Here is an 18433-nt window from a genome sequence, read left to right as displayed (position 1 = left end):
CCAACCAACACCAATAAGAGCAAAGATCAACTGGTTACACAAAGACTCACTTGAAGCATTTGTAGTTTACAACATGTTTTTTTTTAAAATTCATCATTCAATCGAAACACTTTTGATTCTCTTTTAATTATTTCTTTAACAAACAGTCCTCTTTCCACAGATGCTGCTAGCCTGACTGAGTATTTCCAACATTTTCAGCTTTTATTTCTAATTTATTATACTATCTCAAGTAGATTGAGCTAAACTTACCAATTGTTTAGACCTTACATTTGTTTTAGCCACCCTCCCTCCTCCTGATTATTTTCTTTTTTACCTTCCTCCTTCTGTTAAGGGCACAAACACAACAAAAGTTATGGCACTTTAATACTCCCCAGGAGATACATAATTGAACCCGAATATGTCTTACCACAGTAATATAAAAACAAAATACTGCAGATGCTCAAAATCTGAAAAGTAGAAATTGCTGGAGAAACTCAGCAGCGCTGCCAGCATCTATGGAGACAGAAACAGAATTAATGTTTCAAGTCCAATTCGACTTCTTCAGAAGTTTTTTGTTTAATCGGGATGAAGAAAGAAACACATTCTAAAGAGTCATACCGGACTCAAAATATTTTAACTCAGTTTCTCTCTCCACTGCCAGACCTGCTGTGCTTTTCCAGCTTTCTCGTGTTTATTTCAGATTCCAGCATCTGCTATATTTGCTTTTATTTGTATGTTTAATTCACTGTCACTTCTCTTTCAAGTATGCCGATCTTGAAGAGATTCTCCACCCTCCAAAAGGGATTCAGTTTTAATCTAGGTGGCCATTGGTGTTTTCTATTTCTCTCCAAGTGTTGACAAAGTATTTGCCAAAACTTGTTTTTTTTTAAATAGCCACATCTTCTTCCTCAATGACTGTCTCTACATCCACCTTACTCCACACAGATTTCAACTGAAGTTTCATCCTTCATGTTTTGTTCTACTAAAATAGATACTTATCTTTATGAACATTTGGAACAATATTGCTTACCTTTGTATTTTCATTTCAGTTTATTTAAATTTATAAATGTGCCTGCTATGCCTTTGTTAAAAGCTGGGTTCTTAAATACAAGTAACTGCAGACAAACTGCATAAGGCTGACAATTGAAATTGTCGCTATTTTAACAACTCAGATTTGTGCGCCAGGCTGGACAATTGAAGTTAAAGTCTCTTTTATTAAAAGCCTTTTATGAGTCTGATGACCTCAGTTCACTTACAAATGAATTTGAATCATCTTCACAAGATTCTTAAAGAAAATAACATTACATACAAACAAATTGCTCCTACCAATTTGTAAATGGTAGCAGTAAAAATGGAGGGCATGGGAAAATGATCCTTTTTGGAAAACCATAAATTAAAACATTGGTAAAAGGAACTACAATCAATGTTCACATATTAACATTCCAAATATAATTTGCACAAATCTCATGCCCATTCTTCAAAAACACTGACCATGATATTTATAATGAACTGGGGAGTTACCAGAGCAGACCAAAAATGATTCACATTGCAATGTTGCAGTCATTATTATATTTTATTAATTAAACCTTTCATTGTAGATCAGTAATTTTAACAGTTCCATGGATTGCTCAGGCCCTGCCAAACATAATGGTAAAACCCAAATTATATACTTCTGCTAATTTCCCCCTGCCTCTGTTGCAAGCCAATTGGATGATCTGGTCAGCAGCTCAGAGGGAAAATCAATGGCAGGAAGCTGAAACTGGGGAGTCTGATGTTCCTGACACTCAGGAGAGACTATTGTGGTGGGGGATGATTAGCAAACATAGTGGCACAGTGAGAAAAGCCTAAATCCATGGGTGAAGGCTTCCTTGAGAGGCTGTTGAGGTTGGGTGAGAGTAGAAGAGGGGGCAACACACTTCTCAAAGAGGTGGTTTATATTGTGGAGCCACCAGCTCCCACCTGTGATAAGAAGAAACAGGAGCAGAGGAGGATCTTCAGCCTCAGAAGGTTGTTCCTCCATTCAATGGAGTCAATCAGACTGCTGCCTTTCCTGCTTGTCTCCCCATAACATTTAACATCCTTTGATCAAAATCTGTCTAACTCAGCTTTGAATAGATTCAATTACCTGGCCTCATCTGATCTCTGGGGAATTCCAAAGTCTAACAACATCAGACGAATTCCTTCCTCATCTCATTAAACGGGAGGCCCCTTAACTGCGCCGTCAGTTCTAGCCTCCATCACAAAAAGGAAACATCGTCCCAGCATCTACCTGTTCAACCCTCTCAAGAATCTTACGTTGCAAAACGATCATCTCATTCTTCCAAACTCCAATGCGTATGGGTCCAATCTGTTCCAACTTTTCTTAAAATGCCAACCCCTTCATCCCAAGAATTTGCTAAGTTAACCTTCACTGAATTCTTTGAATGCAAATATATCCCTCCTTAAACAATGAGACTAAGACCAGTAAAATAATTCACGTGTGGACTCACCTATATCCAGTATAGTAATAGGAATTTTTATTATCCACTCACCTTGTAATAAAGGCCAACAGACTATTTGACTTCTTAATCATTTGCTATATCTACATGCAACCTATTTGTGATTTACAAGATTACAGAGATCTTTATTTGCTTCAGCATTCAGTAGTCTCTGCATTTAAATAACGTTCTGCTTTTCTGTTCTTTCTGCTGAAGTGGACATTACATTTTCCCACATTATGCTCCATCTGCCAAGTCTTTTGCTGAGTCAACCGATATATCTCTTTGCTTTCTCGTTGTAGCCTCCTCACAACTTGTCTTCTCTATTTTTATTATTGGCAAATTTAAAGAGAAAACAGTCTGTCCCTTCATCCAAATCATTAATATCGATTATAAGTAACTGATGTCACTGCAATGATCCCTGCAGCACTCTACCAGTTAGTTTGCTAACCCCAAAATATCAATTTTTACTGATTCTATGTTCCCTGTTAGTTGGTCAATTCCCTGTCCATTCTAACATATCAGCACCAACATTGTGAACTCTTATATGTAGCAACCTTTTATGTGGAACCTTATCAAATGCCTTTTGGAAATCCAAATACTGATTCCTTTTTCTTCACCACGGTGTTTACATCCCCAAAGGCCAAACACAACTTCTTTCACAAAATCATGGTGACTCTCCCTGTTTATTTTGATTCCTAAATGCTCAACCAATAACCTAATAATAGATTCTAACATTTTCCTAATGGCTTATCATTTGTATTTTCTGTTTCCTTGCTTTTTTGAACAGTAGCTTTACATCTGTGTTAGAATTCCACAGCACAGAGACCCTTCGGTCCAACACATCCATGCTGACCAGGAATCCGAGATTGAAGTAGTCCCATTTGTCTATATTTGGCCCATATCCTTGAGGATTCAAAATTTGAATCTAGGCTGTTGTTAGAAGCAACAAATATATGTAGGTTTTTATTAACAACAAAAAGGCTTTTCAATTTAAAATAACACAAAATAGCTTCACGTTATGATTTGACTTTGTAAACCTATATTACTGCTTTGCTGAATTAGCTGAAATAGAAGATAAAGCAAAAAATTGAGTTTTCATTGTATGAATCATGAGACATTAATTGACCATTCAAACTAACCTTGAACTGCTAGCATTAGCTGATGATCTACATAAAACAAGAACCAATCACCAGGAAATATCATTGGATAAGCCTGCTGTCACCTTATTACAGATGATTGGTCTTTTCTTGAATTAAGGCTGTACTTGTCTCTTAAAAAAATATAAAAATGCTTATTATTCAATTGCAATTGTGCAACTTTGCCACAGAACACAAGAAACTTTAATCTCTGTGTTGCTGGACAGAATTGCGCCAGGCTGCCTTATTTTATTAAACAGATAATCTTGCTTTATACACCCCACATTCCATTGATTCTTTTGACCAATCTTGAAAACGAGAGGTCCTGTCTGGGATCTACATCTTCATCCTTTTCATATTCATGTACTTGCCCAAATTTCTTTTAAATGTTGTCATTGTACCCACCTCTACCACCTCCTCTGGCAGCTCATTCCATACATGCACCACCCTGTGTAATAGAGTTGCCTCTTAGGTCCCTTTTAAATCTTTCCCCTTTCACCTTAAACTACACCCTCTAATTTTGGACTCCCCTCCCCTTGCAAAAAGACATTGGCTATTCACTTTATCTATGCCCTCATGGTTTATAAAACTCTATACGGTCACCCCTCAGTTTCTGGCTATTCAAAGTCCCAGCCTCTCCTGATAACTCCAGCCTTTCAGTCAACATCCTTGTAATTTTTTTTCTGTAACCTTTAACGGTATCCTTTCAATAGCAGGGCAACCAGAATTACATGCAATATTCTAAAAGTTCCCTCACCAATGTCCCAACTCCTATATTCAATGTTCTGACTAATGAAGGCAAACATGCAAATGCCTTGACCACCCTGTCTACCTCTGATGCCACTTTCAAGGAACTATGACCCTGCACCCCTAGGTCCCTGTGTTCAACACTCCCCAAAGCCCTACTATTAACTGTGTAAGTTCCACTCTGGATTGCCTAAGTGCAACACTTCGCATTTACCTAAATTACACTTAATCACTTCTTGGCCCAACTAATCAAGATCTCACTGTTCTCTTAGAAAGCCTTCGTCACAGTCCACCATACTATGTCATCAGCAAACACACTAACCATACCTCATATACTCTCATCCAAATCATTGATATAGATGATGAACAACAGTGGACCCAGAACCAATACTCACAGTACACTGCTGGTCACAGGCCACCAGTCTGAATAACAATGCTTTGTCTTCCATTAAGCCCATTTGACTATCTCTCCTTGGATCCTATGTGATCTAACCTTACTAACCAGTCTACTGTACAGGACCTTGTTGAAGACCTCACTAAAGTCTATGTAGACATCTACCATTCTATCTACATCTATTTTCTTGACGATCCTTTGGAAAACTCCACATTTGAGACACAATTTCCCACACACAAAGCTATACTGACCAACCCTAATCAGTCCTTGTCTTTCCAAACGTATGTAAATCCTATCTGTCAGAATCCCCTCCAACAACTCACCCATCACTGGCGTTAGACTCACCATCTCTAGTTCCCTAGCATTTCCTTGCAGCCTTTCTTAAACAATGGCACATTAGCCACCCTGATTTTGCAATATACTGCATTCTTTCCAAAATCATGGGAATTTTGGAAGATTAGAAACTACGTAACCACTATTTCTGCAGTCACTTCATTTCATACGCTATGAGGCCAGCCATCTGATACAGGGTACTTATCAGCTTTCAGTCCCATTGGTTTTCCTAGCATAGAGGAACCTCGATTATCTGAAGGACATGGGTGGGGAGTATTTCGTTCGGTTAATCGAATTCCAGATAATCGAATGCCAGATAACGTTGTTTAGCCAAGCATCTGGACCTTATGATCTTGTCAGATAATCTGATATTCGGATAATCTAATGCCAGATAACTGAGGTTCCTCTGTATATTTTGCCTCAGTTATTATGATTGCTTTCGATTCCTCTTTTGGCCTTTTGATGTTCTAGAAACCTTGTAATGCTTTTTGTGTCTTCTACTGTGAAGATAAATACAAAATACTTGTTCAAAACCTCTGCCATTTCCCATTCTCCACTCCGACTCTTGAAAGGATCAACACTTATTTTATGTATTCTCATTTTATATACTTGGAGACTGTATCACTATCCATTTCTGTACTCATTGCTAGCTTTTTTTCCCTCGTACCCCAATTTCTCCCGCTTTGAATTTGTCATCCTTTGCTGGTTTCTGAATCTGCTGGGCTACAACTGATCCTTGCAGCATCATACACGCATTTTCTTTCAATCTGTTACCATCCTTAAACTTCCTTCATTAGTCATGGATGGTGTAGCATCTTTATTTCTCATTTCATACCCTTGTAATTACATGTTTTACTATTTAAGACTGTAGTTTCAGACACAAATTTCGCACCCTCAAATTGAATGTTTGTTGTGGTCATTCTTACCAAGAAAATCTTTTATCATTAGGCCTTTAACACATTCTGCCTCACTGCACATTACTAGTTCTAAAATAACCTGTTCTCAGGTTTATTTCAGAAAGCAATGTTCTAAAGCATTGGCCTGGTTCGACTCCATATATTCATTGTCCAAGCTACTATAAATTTGGCCTAATTTAACATTTAGAAAAATCAATACCATTAAACTAGCACAGATGTCCCCAGATCTTAAGACTCTGAGGAACAAGAGATGAGGAGCAGGTAGACCTAACACCAGAATCAGGTACATTTGAGAGGGGAAACAGAAAGAGTGCTTGTCCTTTATCAGCTTCCATATTTCCAGAGTTAACACATTCTGTGTAGCTGTTTCCCTATTTTCTTATGCATTGGACCTTGCCTATCTGGAATAAAAGGGAACTTGACATGATATTGTAGTACAATGTGGATTTCTACAAAAATGTGTGCCTTCATTTACACATCACATTCACATGAATCTGACAACTGGCAGTTCTTATTAAAACCAAGAGTACACATTTCATCGACATCCATAGAAAGATCTGGGAGGGGGAAAAGTAGTTTCAGATTTACGGAAGTGCTCATGAAGTGCATAATTAATTAGAGATCACAAACACTAGATAGTACAGCTTTTTTTAAAATATAAAGAAAGAAAAATCAGTGTGAATTCAACTCACACCTCAGCAATTATTCCTTTCATGTCATTATGCTAACCAGAGAAGTCACTTTTCCACAGAGTGGGAGAAGAATGTCACCTCAGTGATGGAAAATAAATGTAGTAATAACTTTTAAAGATCTCAAGGAATGTAATTGGTAAGTAGCCAATCAATGGCTGCTGTTGAGTGACACGAAGTAGTTGTCTGCGTGACACTTTAAAAACATGCACTTTCAATCAGATTAAATACAGCCAATTTAGTTTGTCCCTAAATTGCCAGATCTATGATTCAATTTTTTATGATTCATAATTGTGAGGGACTAGAAAAGATTTGCAGATGACTCAGGGATTCAACCACATGTCAAAAGTTAGCATTTTAGCTCTTTCAATGAACATGAGCACCAATGACTGGGCCAACATTTATTGTGCATTCTTGATAGCCTTTGACAAGATGGTGATTCACCTTTTAGACATTCTACACTCTGTCTGGTGCAAGTACACCCACAGCATTGTTCAAGAAGATATTCCAGGCTTTTACCCAGTGACAGCAAAGGAAATGTGATACAGTTCCAAGTCAGGAAAGATGAATGAATTGGATCAGCATCTTGAAGGTGGTGATGAGCACGTTGTCCTTATTCTTCTAGGTAGCATAGGTCACAGCTTTGCAATGTGCTGTCATAGGAAGTGCATCTAAAATGAAGTTGCACAATCAGCAAAACAAACTATTTGCACTGGAAGATGTTAAAGAATTAATATGATTATTCACTTAAGGGATGCAGTTAAGGCACATTGTTGGAGCAGGGTACTGTAAATATTGTTACTCAATTCACAGTCCATATCACATTTAGATTAGATTAGATTACTTACAGTGTGGAAACAGGTCCAACAAATCCCCACCGACCCTCCGAAGAGCAACCCACCCAGACCCCTACATATACCCCTCATCTAACACTATGGGCAATTTAGCATGGCCAATTCACCTAACATGCACATTTTTAGACTGTGTGAGGAAACCAGAGCACCAGGAGGAAACCCACCCAGACATGGGGAGAATGTGCAAACTCCACACAGAGTTACATGAGGCGGGAATTGAACCTGGGACTCTGGCAACAGTGCTAACCACTGTGCCACCGGGCCGGCCCGTATTAAATGGTCTAAGTTGACTATATGCCTTTAATATGGAAAACACTGATGTCTCACTGCCATATGCTTCACTGTAATGAAGTGCTTATTTTAATTTAAAATAAGGTTTGAACAAAATTCACATTTTGGAAATTTAGAAACACTTTGTGAAAGCCTCCCATTTGTTAAGTGACTATACCAAATAATTAAATGCTATTTAAGTACAATACTTTCAACCAAAAAAGTTTTGATGGGGCTCAATAATAATTATTAGTAGAAACATAAACAACTTTGCACATTTACAAGGGTATGCACACTTTTGATAATTGCCAGTACTGAATCTCCACTTTTGCTGAACATATTTATTGGATTTCGAGCTCACTCCTCTTTGAATGAGCCTGTTTGCTCCTAATAGTTGTTACCTTCTTCCTTCATTTTCCTTTAAACTTGCAATGGCAGAATGAGATTGTTACAAAAATAGGACTTATTTTTAGATAGATTACAATTTTGGAAATCCACAATACAATACAATAACTCATAACCAAGAAGGTAAGAGATGAATATCAGAGACTGCATTAATACTTAAGTGTTTTGGGACTTCAAGAACACATGTTGCTGTATAAATTCATGTTCAACATTTTATAATAGATCCTAGTTATAAAACGGAGTAGCAAAAAATATATTACATTTTCACAATTAATTGTCCATCTGGATATATTCTATCACTGTGACACTTTTACCTACAGCAGAGATCAATATAATTAGGAATTGCACTTGTCCCAAGTTGAAGTATGTGTTTTTCATTATACTGCCAGTAAAGTCAGTCACCTCCTGATGCTAATGATTTGGACCAAACCCTTAGATATAAAATATGTATATCATCACTATGACACATTTTGACAGGTTAATTTAAGGTTCGTCTGCTGTATGAAGGTGTGGTGCAAATGCACCTGAAACTTTGTCAGTCTATTATTCTGCATCCTGCCTTCTTAGTCCAAAAACCTATTGGTCTTGGAAACCCTGATTGAGGCAATAGAGTGCATGCTTTACTCCTGTACTTGATGTTATACCGTAAAAGCAAAAAAAAACCAGAAAGGAACTTAGGAAAAATCATTTACATTAATAAGTAACATTTTTCAGATCAAATTACATAGGTTTTATTTGTCATGATCCCACTTTCCAACTAAATTACTAGTTGCAAGTGACCCACACAATGTACTAGATCACTGAACCTTTTGTCCAACATAAACAAGAAAAAATACTTTTCAACATTTCCGAAACAGAAATAGCAAAGTATATTAATATACATTCAACATATACTGCGTATTGATTACTACAATACAAAGCAACATTAAAAATGTGTTACAAATGAGAGATGGCACTGCATTACAGTTCTTTTTTTCCTTAGATTGGCAGTTGACTCTCCCATAAATACAGTGTCATGTAAACAAAGAAAAGATACATACAATAAAAGCTTTCAGTGTTTTCTTGGTACCTTCCCGCTAAACAGCTGAATATCAAGTTTTTGACTTTTATTCATCAAATAAATGGAACAAAAATGTACAAATGACAGAAGTTGGACAGATTTGTAGTTGAGAAGCAGATAAATGGGTGATGTTTAAAATTTCATCCGGTCTAAAAATTCTCTGTCCAGAGCTACTTTTATTGTTAATTTTTTAAAACCATGATTATTAAAATCACAGTTAAACACTGCTTGACTGGCTTAGTTTGTAGTCTTTCTTTCCACTCGTGCAAATTCCTTTTGAAGTTCTGCTTCTTCTTCTCTTTGAAGCAGCTAAATCTTTCAACTTAAATTTCATTTTCTGATCAATTTTAGAGTTCAGAAAGAATCCCAAAAACCTGGTCATTGGGCAGGTTCTGGGTGTTTTAATACATATAAAAAAATGACATGACATAGAAACATAATACACAATGTGAAATTTCAAAGGGTTAACATTAACAAATTTCACCTGGCACAAGGAAAGTCGTCACATTACAATGCCATAAAAAGGGAAAAATACTTCAACAAAGGTGCAAGTTACAATTCAAATATAACAAAATCATCCATTTTGACAATTTATTTTTTAACACGGTTCATTTAATTGAGATCTTAAGGTAACATAACAAGATCTATGTGAATGGGAAATAAAATACATAAAATCTAACTTGTCTTTTAAAAATGGCCATATACTTTTTTTGGTAAATGACGCAGAAATTAAGAAGAAAAAGAAAGCACAACAACAAACACTGGAAAAGAAATTTAGGAAAACAAAGCATATTGCACCACTGTTAGGCAAAAATCAAAAATGAAGGAGTACCAGAGGGACAGCAAGCAGTCTTATTGCTCACAGAGTAAATTCCGCCTCAGGGCACATGCTGCACTGCTCAGTTACTCTCCCTGGATAAAGTGACATCACAGGGTTTGGAGGGCTCTGTTTCTGCAAGTAAGGCTGGGGGGGGAGGGGGGAGGGCTTCACAAATGAAGATGCCTGGGTTGTCAGATTGGTGGGGACTCATGGCTGTTTTCATTTTCTCTTTTTGCAATTTTGAAAACTTCAGTCTTCTCTTCTTCTCATGACTGGTACTGGCAGGTGTGGCAAGTAGCACAACCCCTCAACTGACAGTGAACAAGTCACGATATTGTGCTGGAAAGAAATACAATGAAGTTTTGGCATGTTGCTGCTAGATACTGTCGGCAAAATGGACCTTTCACCTCAAAGCTGAACTCACTCATCTGTAGAAGAATAACAAATATCTGGTCGTTAGTTTGCTGTGCCAATTAAACAATATCACAGTTTGCTAACAGTAATTTGTCTTATAAAGATAATTCAGTGAATAGATGAAAGCTACAGAGTGGGGGGCCCCAGGTTCCATCTCTAGTCTATGGAAAGACAGTTAAGGGCAAGTTCTAAATTAGAAGTACTGACTTTTAAGTCGTAGAAAGAAAACCAGTCAGCACTCTTGTTCTCATCATTGCCTGTTGACCATGTAGTATTGTAAAACTCAAAATTCTCCCAGAACTCAAAAGGAGTTCAACCTGTAACAATCAGGTTTCGATTTTGTTTCAGAATCCTAGCACAGAAATCAAGGTTAATTACAGCATTTATTTTGCTATCCTATCTTAGCTCATCCTAATGGAGACCTGAGGTTAAACTACACACCATCCTGGAATACATGAAAGTTGCCTTCATCGTAAAGAATCATTCGCTGTCCTCATGCTGGAGAGACATGACCAATAGTGGGTTTAACCAGATGGTCATCACACCTCAGATGAACAGCAAGGTTCCGAAGACGGTGTGGGAACCGATTGCATGCTGATGACGTCACTCTGCATTGCAAATCAGCCATTCAGGAAATAGAGCTAATGGCTCTGTGACACATTGGTTAATAAATTTACCAAATGAACCTTATGGAAACACCGATGCCCTGCTTTTATGTAACTGTGTGTCTTACTAGAAAGCTTCTAACATAAACAGTTTAATTTCCTTGCCATAAAATTACACAGCACATTGGTATTAGTTGATATTTTGCTTCATTTTTATGACTATCTTGTTTTCTTGTAGTAACTGGAGTTGTTCTCATGTGTAACTTATGGCTGTAGTCAGACAGAATGAACTGGATTTTGTTACAAATTTTGGGAACTCATTTTTGGGACCAAGTGGCGATCCCGATCCCACACTTGTTGATAGCACTGCCATCTTCCATATGATGGCTTAATTGAATAATTTCTTGTCATGAGCATTCAATACAAAATATAGTGAAAGGTTTATACTGTCGCTGTGCATCAAGCATTCTCATTAACTTAAAATAAAGAAAAGATAAGTTAAAAAGAGTCCATCATTGGCTGCCTTTGTGCCAAGTCTTAGTAGGATGGCAGATACAGTCAATGGAACACGTCCAGTCAAGATGGCAGCTCTGAAGAGTTGGCGGCCCTAGTGGGTGAAGTGGGTGCTATTGAGGCAGGTTAGGGACTACAGGGGCACCCCAACACCGAGATGCCCTTGCTGGGTAGCACAGCAGTGCAAAAACAAACAAAATCTAGGCTAGACTTGCAGCAATTTGTCTGTCCATCCTGTGTCAAATTGCATTACCTGTTGGAACGCAGAATGGAGATAAATCAGATCCACATCTAAATGTAACACTTCGATTGAAATTAGAAGAAGTGTTCTTTTTTTAAGTGAAAATAAAAATTCATCTTTTGATAAAGCTTTAAATTGATTTTTCAGAATGGAGGCAGCCTACTTGAGATAGTCTGTCAATCACAAACTATTAGGTTGCAGTTGCTTTTTGAGGATATGAATACTCAAATCCCCATAAATCATAGAATCCCTACAGTGTGGAAACAGGGCATTTTGGCCAAACAAGTCCAAACTGACCTTTCGAAGAGTATCCCAACCAGCCTCATTACCCTATTCTATTACTTTACATCTCCCTTGACTAATGCACCTAACCTAAACATCCCCAAACCCTATGGGTAATTTAGCAGGGCCAATTCACCTAACCTGCACATCTTTGGACTGTGGAGGAAACCAACACAGCCGGAGGAAACCCATGCAGACACAGAGAGAATGCGCAAACTTCACACAGACAGTCGCCAGAGGCTGGAATCAAACCTGATCCCTGGTGCGGTGAGGCAGCAGTGCTAACCCTGAGCCACAGTTCTGCCCATAAATGACATATGGAGCCCCTGCTTTGATCATCCTTAGGCTGTGCAGGGAGGCTGTCTAGATTGAAGTGGAGGCCTCTGCATATGTTGGCATTTCATCTCCAAAATACTGGCAAAGCTATATGCCTCACTCTTAAGTCTAGTCGGCTATTTACTACTAAAGAACAAACAGTCTATCCAAATTACAACCGCCAACAAAATATCTCACCCCTATCTCCTGCCAACACTACTTTCCTGGCTCTCCACTTCCAAGTTCAATTCCGCCTTTACAAAGCTAGAAAACACAGGTTAATGCCTCCTAAACTCATCATTTTATGGGCATTACTTCATTGTGCAAAGAACATTATTTTCTCCACATTTTACCTTCATTATAAAAATGCCACAACAAACTATGAGAAACCAAAAAAAGGTTTTAGTGCAGTAAAACTACAAGAATATAAAAAAGGTAAATACACACATTCCCCTTAGAACAGCAGCATTGTAGATCACCTCTGTATCCACTACACTCCAGCTTGCTCCATTCCAAACGCCAGGTCAGGGTGTTTGTAGGTGAGAAGTTTGTTGTCAAATGGTGGATTCAGTTCTTTCAGGATCTCAGTGATGCATTTGGTGGAGTAACAGGAACTGTTTGAATGTTGTGAACCCTCTCCTGTGTTTGGATCAGCAGAACTCTGTGAACTTTCATCACATTCTGAAAGAGCAGTGAAGAATCAAACAAGAAATTTACTATAAATGTTTGCACTCAAGGCTTAATGCTATAGTGTTTTGCACAGCTTAGAGTCAGCCACTGTGAATGCTGCCAAACATGTTTATAGGAAGAGGGAATTCCTGAATTTTATCAATGTTCTGGCAGCAGCATTTCTTAATTCTGGTTCACAATTAGCTCTATTTGGTTTAGAGTGAAAATGATGAATTCAAATTCTAATTATATTACATGGAATAACAAGATTTTAATTGACATTTTGAAGACCAAATTCCATAGGTCCATTCATGGTCCAGTGAAAGCCACAAGCTCTATTGTCTTAACAAATGTCTGCTGTAAAGCTTCATCAAAAATTTATCTTTTTTATTCAGAAAGGACTGCTTCTTTATATTTCAATGGAAGTGGTTTTTTTATGGAAACAGGCTACCTGATTTGTTCCTTTTCTGCATTCCATCAGGTTATACATCTTCTGATGTATATGGACATTACTGTCAACACTAGCCAATCTCAGTGATGTATTAACTCCTGCAAGGTATGAAGATGTAGATCAGGTATACCTATGCTTCTAATATTCCCCTTCCTATTGAAATACAACTCCCTACCACATTTGAGGAAAGACATGGAACTTGAGGTCACATCTACTATGTGCCATTCATGGGTACTGTACTTTTAACTTGCTCCAATATGAATTTTAGAAATTTCAGTCAGGATTATTCTTAGCCAGCCATCCCCAGTGATTTGCACCTATGTTGTAAAGCAATATTTTCAAAATTTATTACAAAATAAATGAGAAAATCACATTGAAATTCTCGCCTGTCTTGAAAGCAGATTACTTCTAGGCCAATGATGGAAGCGGTCATGCAAGGTACCTGAGACTTTTTGGTTCATTCAGAACTTTCCATTTTATTGACCATGTAACACATCGCCTTTAAGCTACTTTGATCGTCAACACTATGCTGCTGCTTGTAGCTACTTCTGCTAGTCGATCTGCTGTCATGGTATGCTACTCTTATTGGTGTTGTGTCATTCTCACACATTCACTGCAGCTCAAACAAATTGTTTAATAAAAACAACATAGAACACAGAAAGGTAACAGTTCCAAACAGGTCTCATAATATTGCTGGTTATATGATAAATATAACCTGAAATCTTATTAGTTATGCAAGATGATGGACAATAGGAAACACTTTTTTTCACAGGTTGATTAATCAAAGTTTTATTTCCTTATCTACAGTTTTGCTGAGGCATGCTACAAACAATGAAAATTCAATATGCCTAATTAAGTCACAGAGCATGATTAATCTCTCTCTCTGACAAGATTGTCATCAAGAAAATGCACTTAGTGGAAATGAAACTTCTCCTGGTGATCCCTCAGAGTGAGGAGAAGCCTGCCAGAGAGTCCCAGATGAAGTAGAGGGTGCGAAAGAGAAAAGAAGTGGAAGATAAAGACAGACAGAAAGAGGTTTTAAGAGAAGGAGATGAAGTCAGTGAAAGGTAAAGAAGGTGGAAAAGGCAAAGTAAAAAGCTAAGCAAGAAACAGCAGTTAAAAAATCCAAAATCCACACTGGCAGACAGTCATTAGTCAGCCTGTGGTCACTGAGGGAATATCACTCCTCTTGAACTTTCTCCTTGCTCTCAGGTCTTCATCCTTCATCATCCGCCTTGCTTCAAAGGCAGTTAACTTCAGTGAAGCAGGGCTCACCATCCTGGATGGTCCAGAGCATTCTTTTCCCAACTATTGAGGTCAAGGTCAATCTTCTCTAAGTAGGTTTGCAGGGTATTTTTGATATCTCAGCTGTTGACCATCCTGTGATTTTTGACCAGTCATAAATCAGAAGTTCAGAGCGCACTCAAAATATGACTACCACCATTCTCTACAGTTGACAGGAATCTGATTCCTTTCCTGTCGGAATTGATGTCAAACAAATATGTGACCCTTTCCTCCAACTTCTTCGTGGTTCTATCCCTTACACAAACCTCCTCAAAATCAAGTTTTGAAGAAGAATTATATTGGACTTGAAATATTAATTCTGTTTCTCTCTCCACAGACGTTTCCAGATCTGCTGAGTTACTCCAGAACTTTCTGTCCATATTACAAGGGATAATTTCTCTTATAAGTTAAGGTTTACGTTATAAGAGCAGGGAGGTTATGTTAGAATTTCATAAAACACTAATAAGACTATGGCTAGAGTACCATGCAAAGTTCAGATAACTGCATCACAGAAGAATATATTCACACAAGAGTGGCAATAGGAACGTCTCAGAAGGATGGCAACAAGAATAGAGAATTTTAGCAAAGAGGAAAGATCGGATATGCTGGTTTTATTTTCTTTGCGATGAAGGAGGCTGGCGGAAGATTTAATCGAGGTGTATAAAATTTTGAAGGGCCTGTACAGATGGAGATTAACAGAGAAGTTAACAAAGAGAAAGTGAGGACTGCAGATGCTGGAGATCAGAGTCAAGAATGTAGTGCTGGAAAAGCACAGCAGGTCAGGCTGCATCCAAGGAGCAGGAGAATCGACATTTCGGGCATAAGCCCTTCATCAGAAAAGTTACCAATCAGGTGGCATAGATTTGATTCAGTTGAGAGGATAGCTGCAGAACAAATAGTTGTCGAAAGGATAGTGAGGATGTAAAACTGCCAAGAAGTGTGGTAAAGGCAGATACCCTCATCTAATGTCATTTTACAATGATAAGTTTTTGAAAAGCTATAACCTATAGGGTTATGGAGCATGAGCTAAAACATATTAGACAGGGGTAGTTCTTTCTCAAGCAGCAGGCATTTAATAGGTAAAAAAGTCTTCTTTTGAGGAATAAGCTATTCCATTTTGCTGTTTCATCAATTAAACCTAATTTCACTCCAAATATTTTGTTGAACCAAAGCATAACTTCACATCTAATGAATTAAAAGGCAATCAATAAATGGCAACTGAATTGACACAAAAATCTTTTATATAACTTGTAGAGCTGAATGATGATGCTGGACTTCATTACACACCTTTCTCTATAAACCACTTCTAATTCGTGAGCACAGATTGTATATAATCAGATAGAATGTAATCAACATTATCACAGGTAATCATATTTCAAATATCAGCCCTTCTGCAAAAGCAATGTGTATAAATTACAACAAATGTTCATGCCCTTTATTGAAAGGACAAAACAAAATAATTATCAATGCACACTGATGAATTCAAGCAAAACAAATATCTGAATTACTACAGCTAAAATGCAGTGTTGGCTTATGTGTGTTTCAATATGTTAAGTATTTAGCTTGTGGTTAAGAATATTAGAACACAAGAAATACTCACCTTCATTCTCTCCTGTCTGTAGCTGTTGGCTCCCCGTAAGTGATGAATGGCTAAGGACAACATCTGACATACGGGCAGAGCTAAGCACCTTTCCAGCTAATAAACTCATCCCTGAGGGCTCTGCCTGATCCTTCAAATGAAAAGATAATCAAAGTTAAATCTGTCAATAAATATAGACTGGAACTATCATAATAAGTAATAAGTAGCTTTATCCCTTCAAATAAATTGGATAAAATGCTCCTTTTCTGTACCTTTTTGAAAATAGAAAATATTGGTAATTTTACAGGGAGAAGCAGTTTGCAATCGCTTTTGCCCCTGATAAGAGCTTAACAAATTATCCAGTTCAGGTCCCTAACCATTACCACTGATCATATAACAAAGACACAAAAACATCACAAAACAACATCATAATCATCTTTCACATGTAACTGTTTCTAAACATCGACTTGCTATTTCAACTGAGTCTTTAGCTAGATTTATACATTTCTGAAATTTCTTAACGGTGTGCCTCACATTGAGTGATCTCGAAGCAAGGACACAAGTTAGTGGGACAACATAGTGGATGTGAGGCGGATTGGTAGGATTAGGGGTGAAGGCTCAGTTGATAACAAGGGTTTTAGAGAATTCTTTTGGCTTTGTGTGTTCATAAGGTCTGATATTCATATATCAGAGACTTTCATCAATTTTGTTAATCATAATTTTGCTGACTATCCAGATAAGAATAATTAATGTTGAACTTTGCTAGACCAAGCATGTAAAGAATTCTGCATAACTGAAGCCTACTTGATTTTTTTAATATTCATTAAATGTCATGCTATTTTTGGTACATAATCTTAAATATTAAATAATTAAACTCTAAACTTGAAACAAATGCACCATATTGTTTACACTGTAAATCAGAGGTAATAATCAGACATATAACAGTTAAATTAAAAAGAGAATAAAAATAGTTTGTACATACATAAGCATCATCACTTGTCTGAATGGTGTGATGCCGCTGGAGGGTTCTAGTTGACTGTCTCGTTGTGTAACCAACTCCATTGTGATCATTTACCTCCATGGGCTGCATGGGAGCTCTTCTTCCATCCATTCGATCACCAGACATAGATTCTGAAATAAGGTGAGTTTTTGGCCTTTTACTTTTCTGGGTAGCAGAGATCTGGGCTTTTAATTATTTCTACCTCTCTATTTTCAATCACTTTAGATATGTTCACAGCAGCCTTCCTGAATCTTTGAACCTTTAAATTAACATGATTCTGTCTAAAAGGAGAAAACAGGAACGTGTCCGGGTAAACATTACATGAGAGATCTTCAGTCATATGGTACATAAAGTCTTTCATTTCAGTTCTTTAATGGAGGAAGGTGTAAGAGATTTGGTGATATAGCATAGATATCAAGGAAAATGCAAGATTAAGGCATTCCAAGTTCAGACAGAAAGAGTAAAAGGGTGAGAATCAGAGATATTTAGATGTGGAATGAATTACATTTAAAGAATGAGAAAAAAAACATACTAACACACAGGGCATACATAATGTTCTTCTGTGGTAGAACAGGATTTTGCCTTGCTAGATTTGGTCAATTATTTCCTAAAATAGCATGCAAATGTCGACATATAATTCATTATTGCTTTACCAGCTGCTTGGTGTCTATTCAACATGGGGGCTGCTCAAAATATCAACTTCCTTTCTTCACCCACCTTCTCCCCTTCCATTGGTGCCTTTAGATACATAATACCTTTCAATAACGATTTAGTATTTTCCTCTAGATTGCACCAATAGTGATCAATGTGCTCTTTGTCACAGTGAAGTCTTGGTTTCTCACCAAATCTGACTGGCAGAAGCCAAGATGCACTCAATATGGCAAGAAATCAGGATGAATCAAGATTTTAATTTTTTAAAAAATCACACATCCCAGTGACTATTACACAATAAATGTAGTACAGCAATGACTTGAAACAGTGTAATAAGTCAACTGC

General features: G+C 37.4%; 1 protein-coding gene across 4 annotated transcripts in view; it reads right to left on the bottom strand.

Annotated features, from left to right (window-relative positions):
* Positions 1-8910: 8910 nt before the first annotated feature.
* sik3 (SIK family kinase 3) overlaps positions 8911-18433 on the bottom strand; it is a 305261-nt gene continuing 295738 nt past the window's right edge. For 3 of the 4 annotated variants that reach the window (XM_072593296.1, XM_072593294.1, XM_072593297.1), the window contains 4 exons: positions 17420-17568; positions 16459-16588; positions 12902-13135; positions 8911-10512 (listed from right to left, as the gene is read on the bottom strand). In XM_072593296.1, the coding sequence (XP_072449397.1) occupies positions 12945-13135; positions 16459-16588; positions 17420-17568 (470 nt within the window). In that variant the 3' untranslated portion in view covers positions 8911-10512; positions 12902-12944. The remainder of the gene's footprint in view (positions 10513-12901; positions 13136-16458; positions 16589-17419; positions 17569-18433) is intronic. The other variant, XM_072593295.1, reaches the window with a different exon arrangement.

Source organism: Chiloscyllium punctatum, chromosome 23, assembly GCF_047496795.1.
Source record: "Chiloscyllium punctatum isolate Juve2018m chromosome 23, sChiPun1.3, whole genome shotgun sequence".
Classification (NCBI taxonomy): Eukaryota; Metazoa; Chordata; class Chondrichthyes; order Orectolobiformes; family Hemiscylliidae; genus Chiloscyllium; species Chiloscyllium punctatum.
Note: the sequence above shows the minus strand (reverse complement) of the source record. Positions and strands in the feature narration are given on the sequence as shown.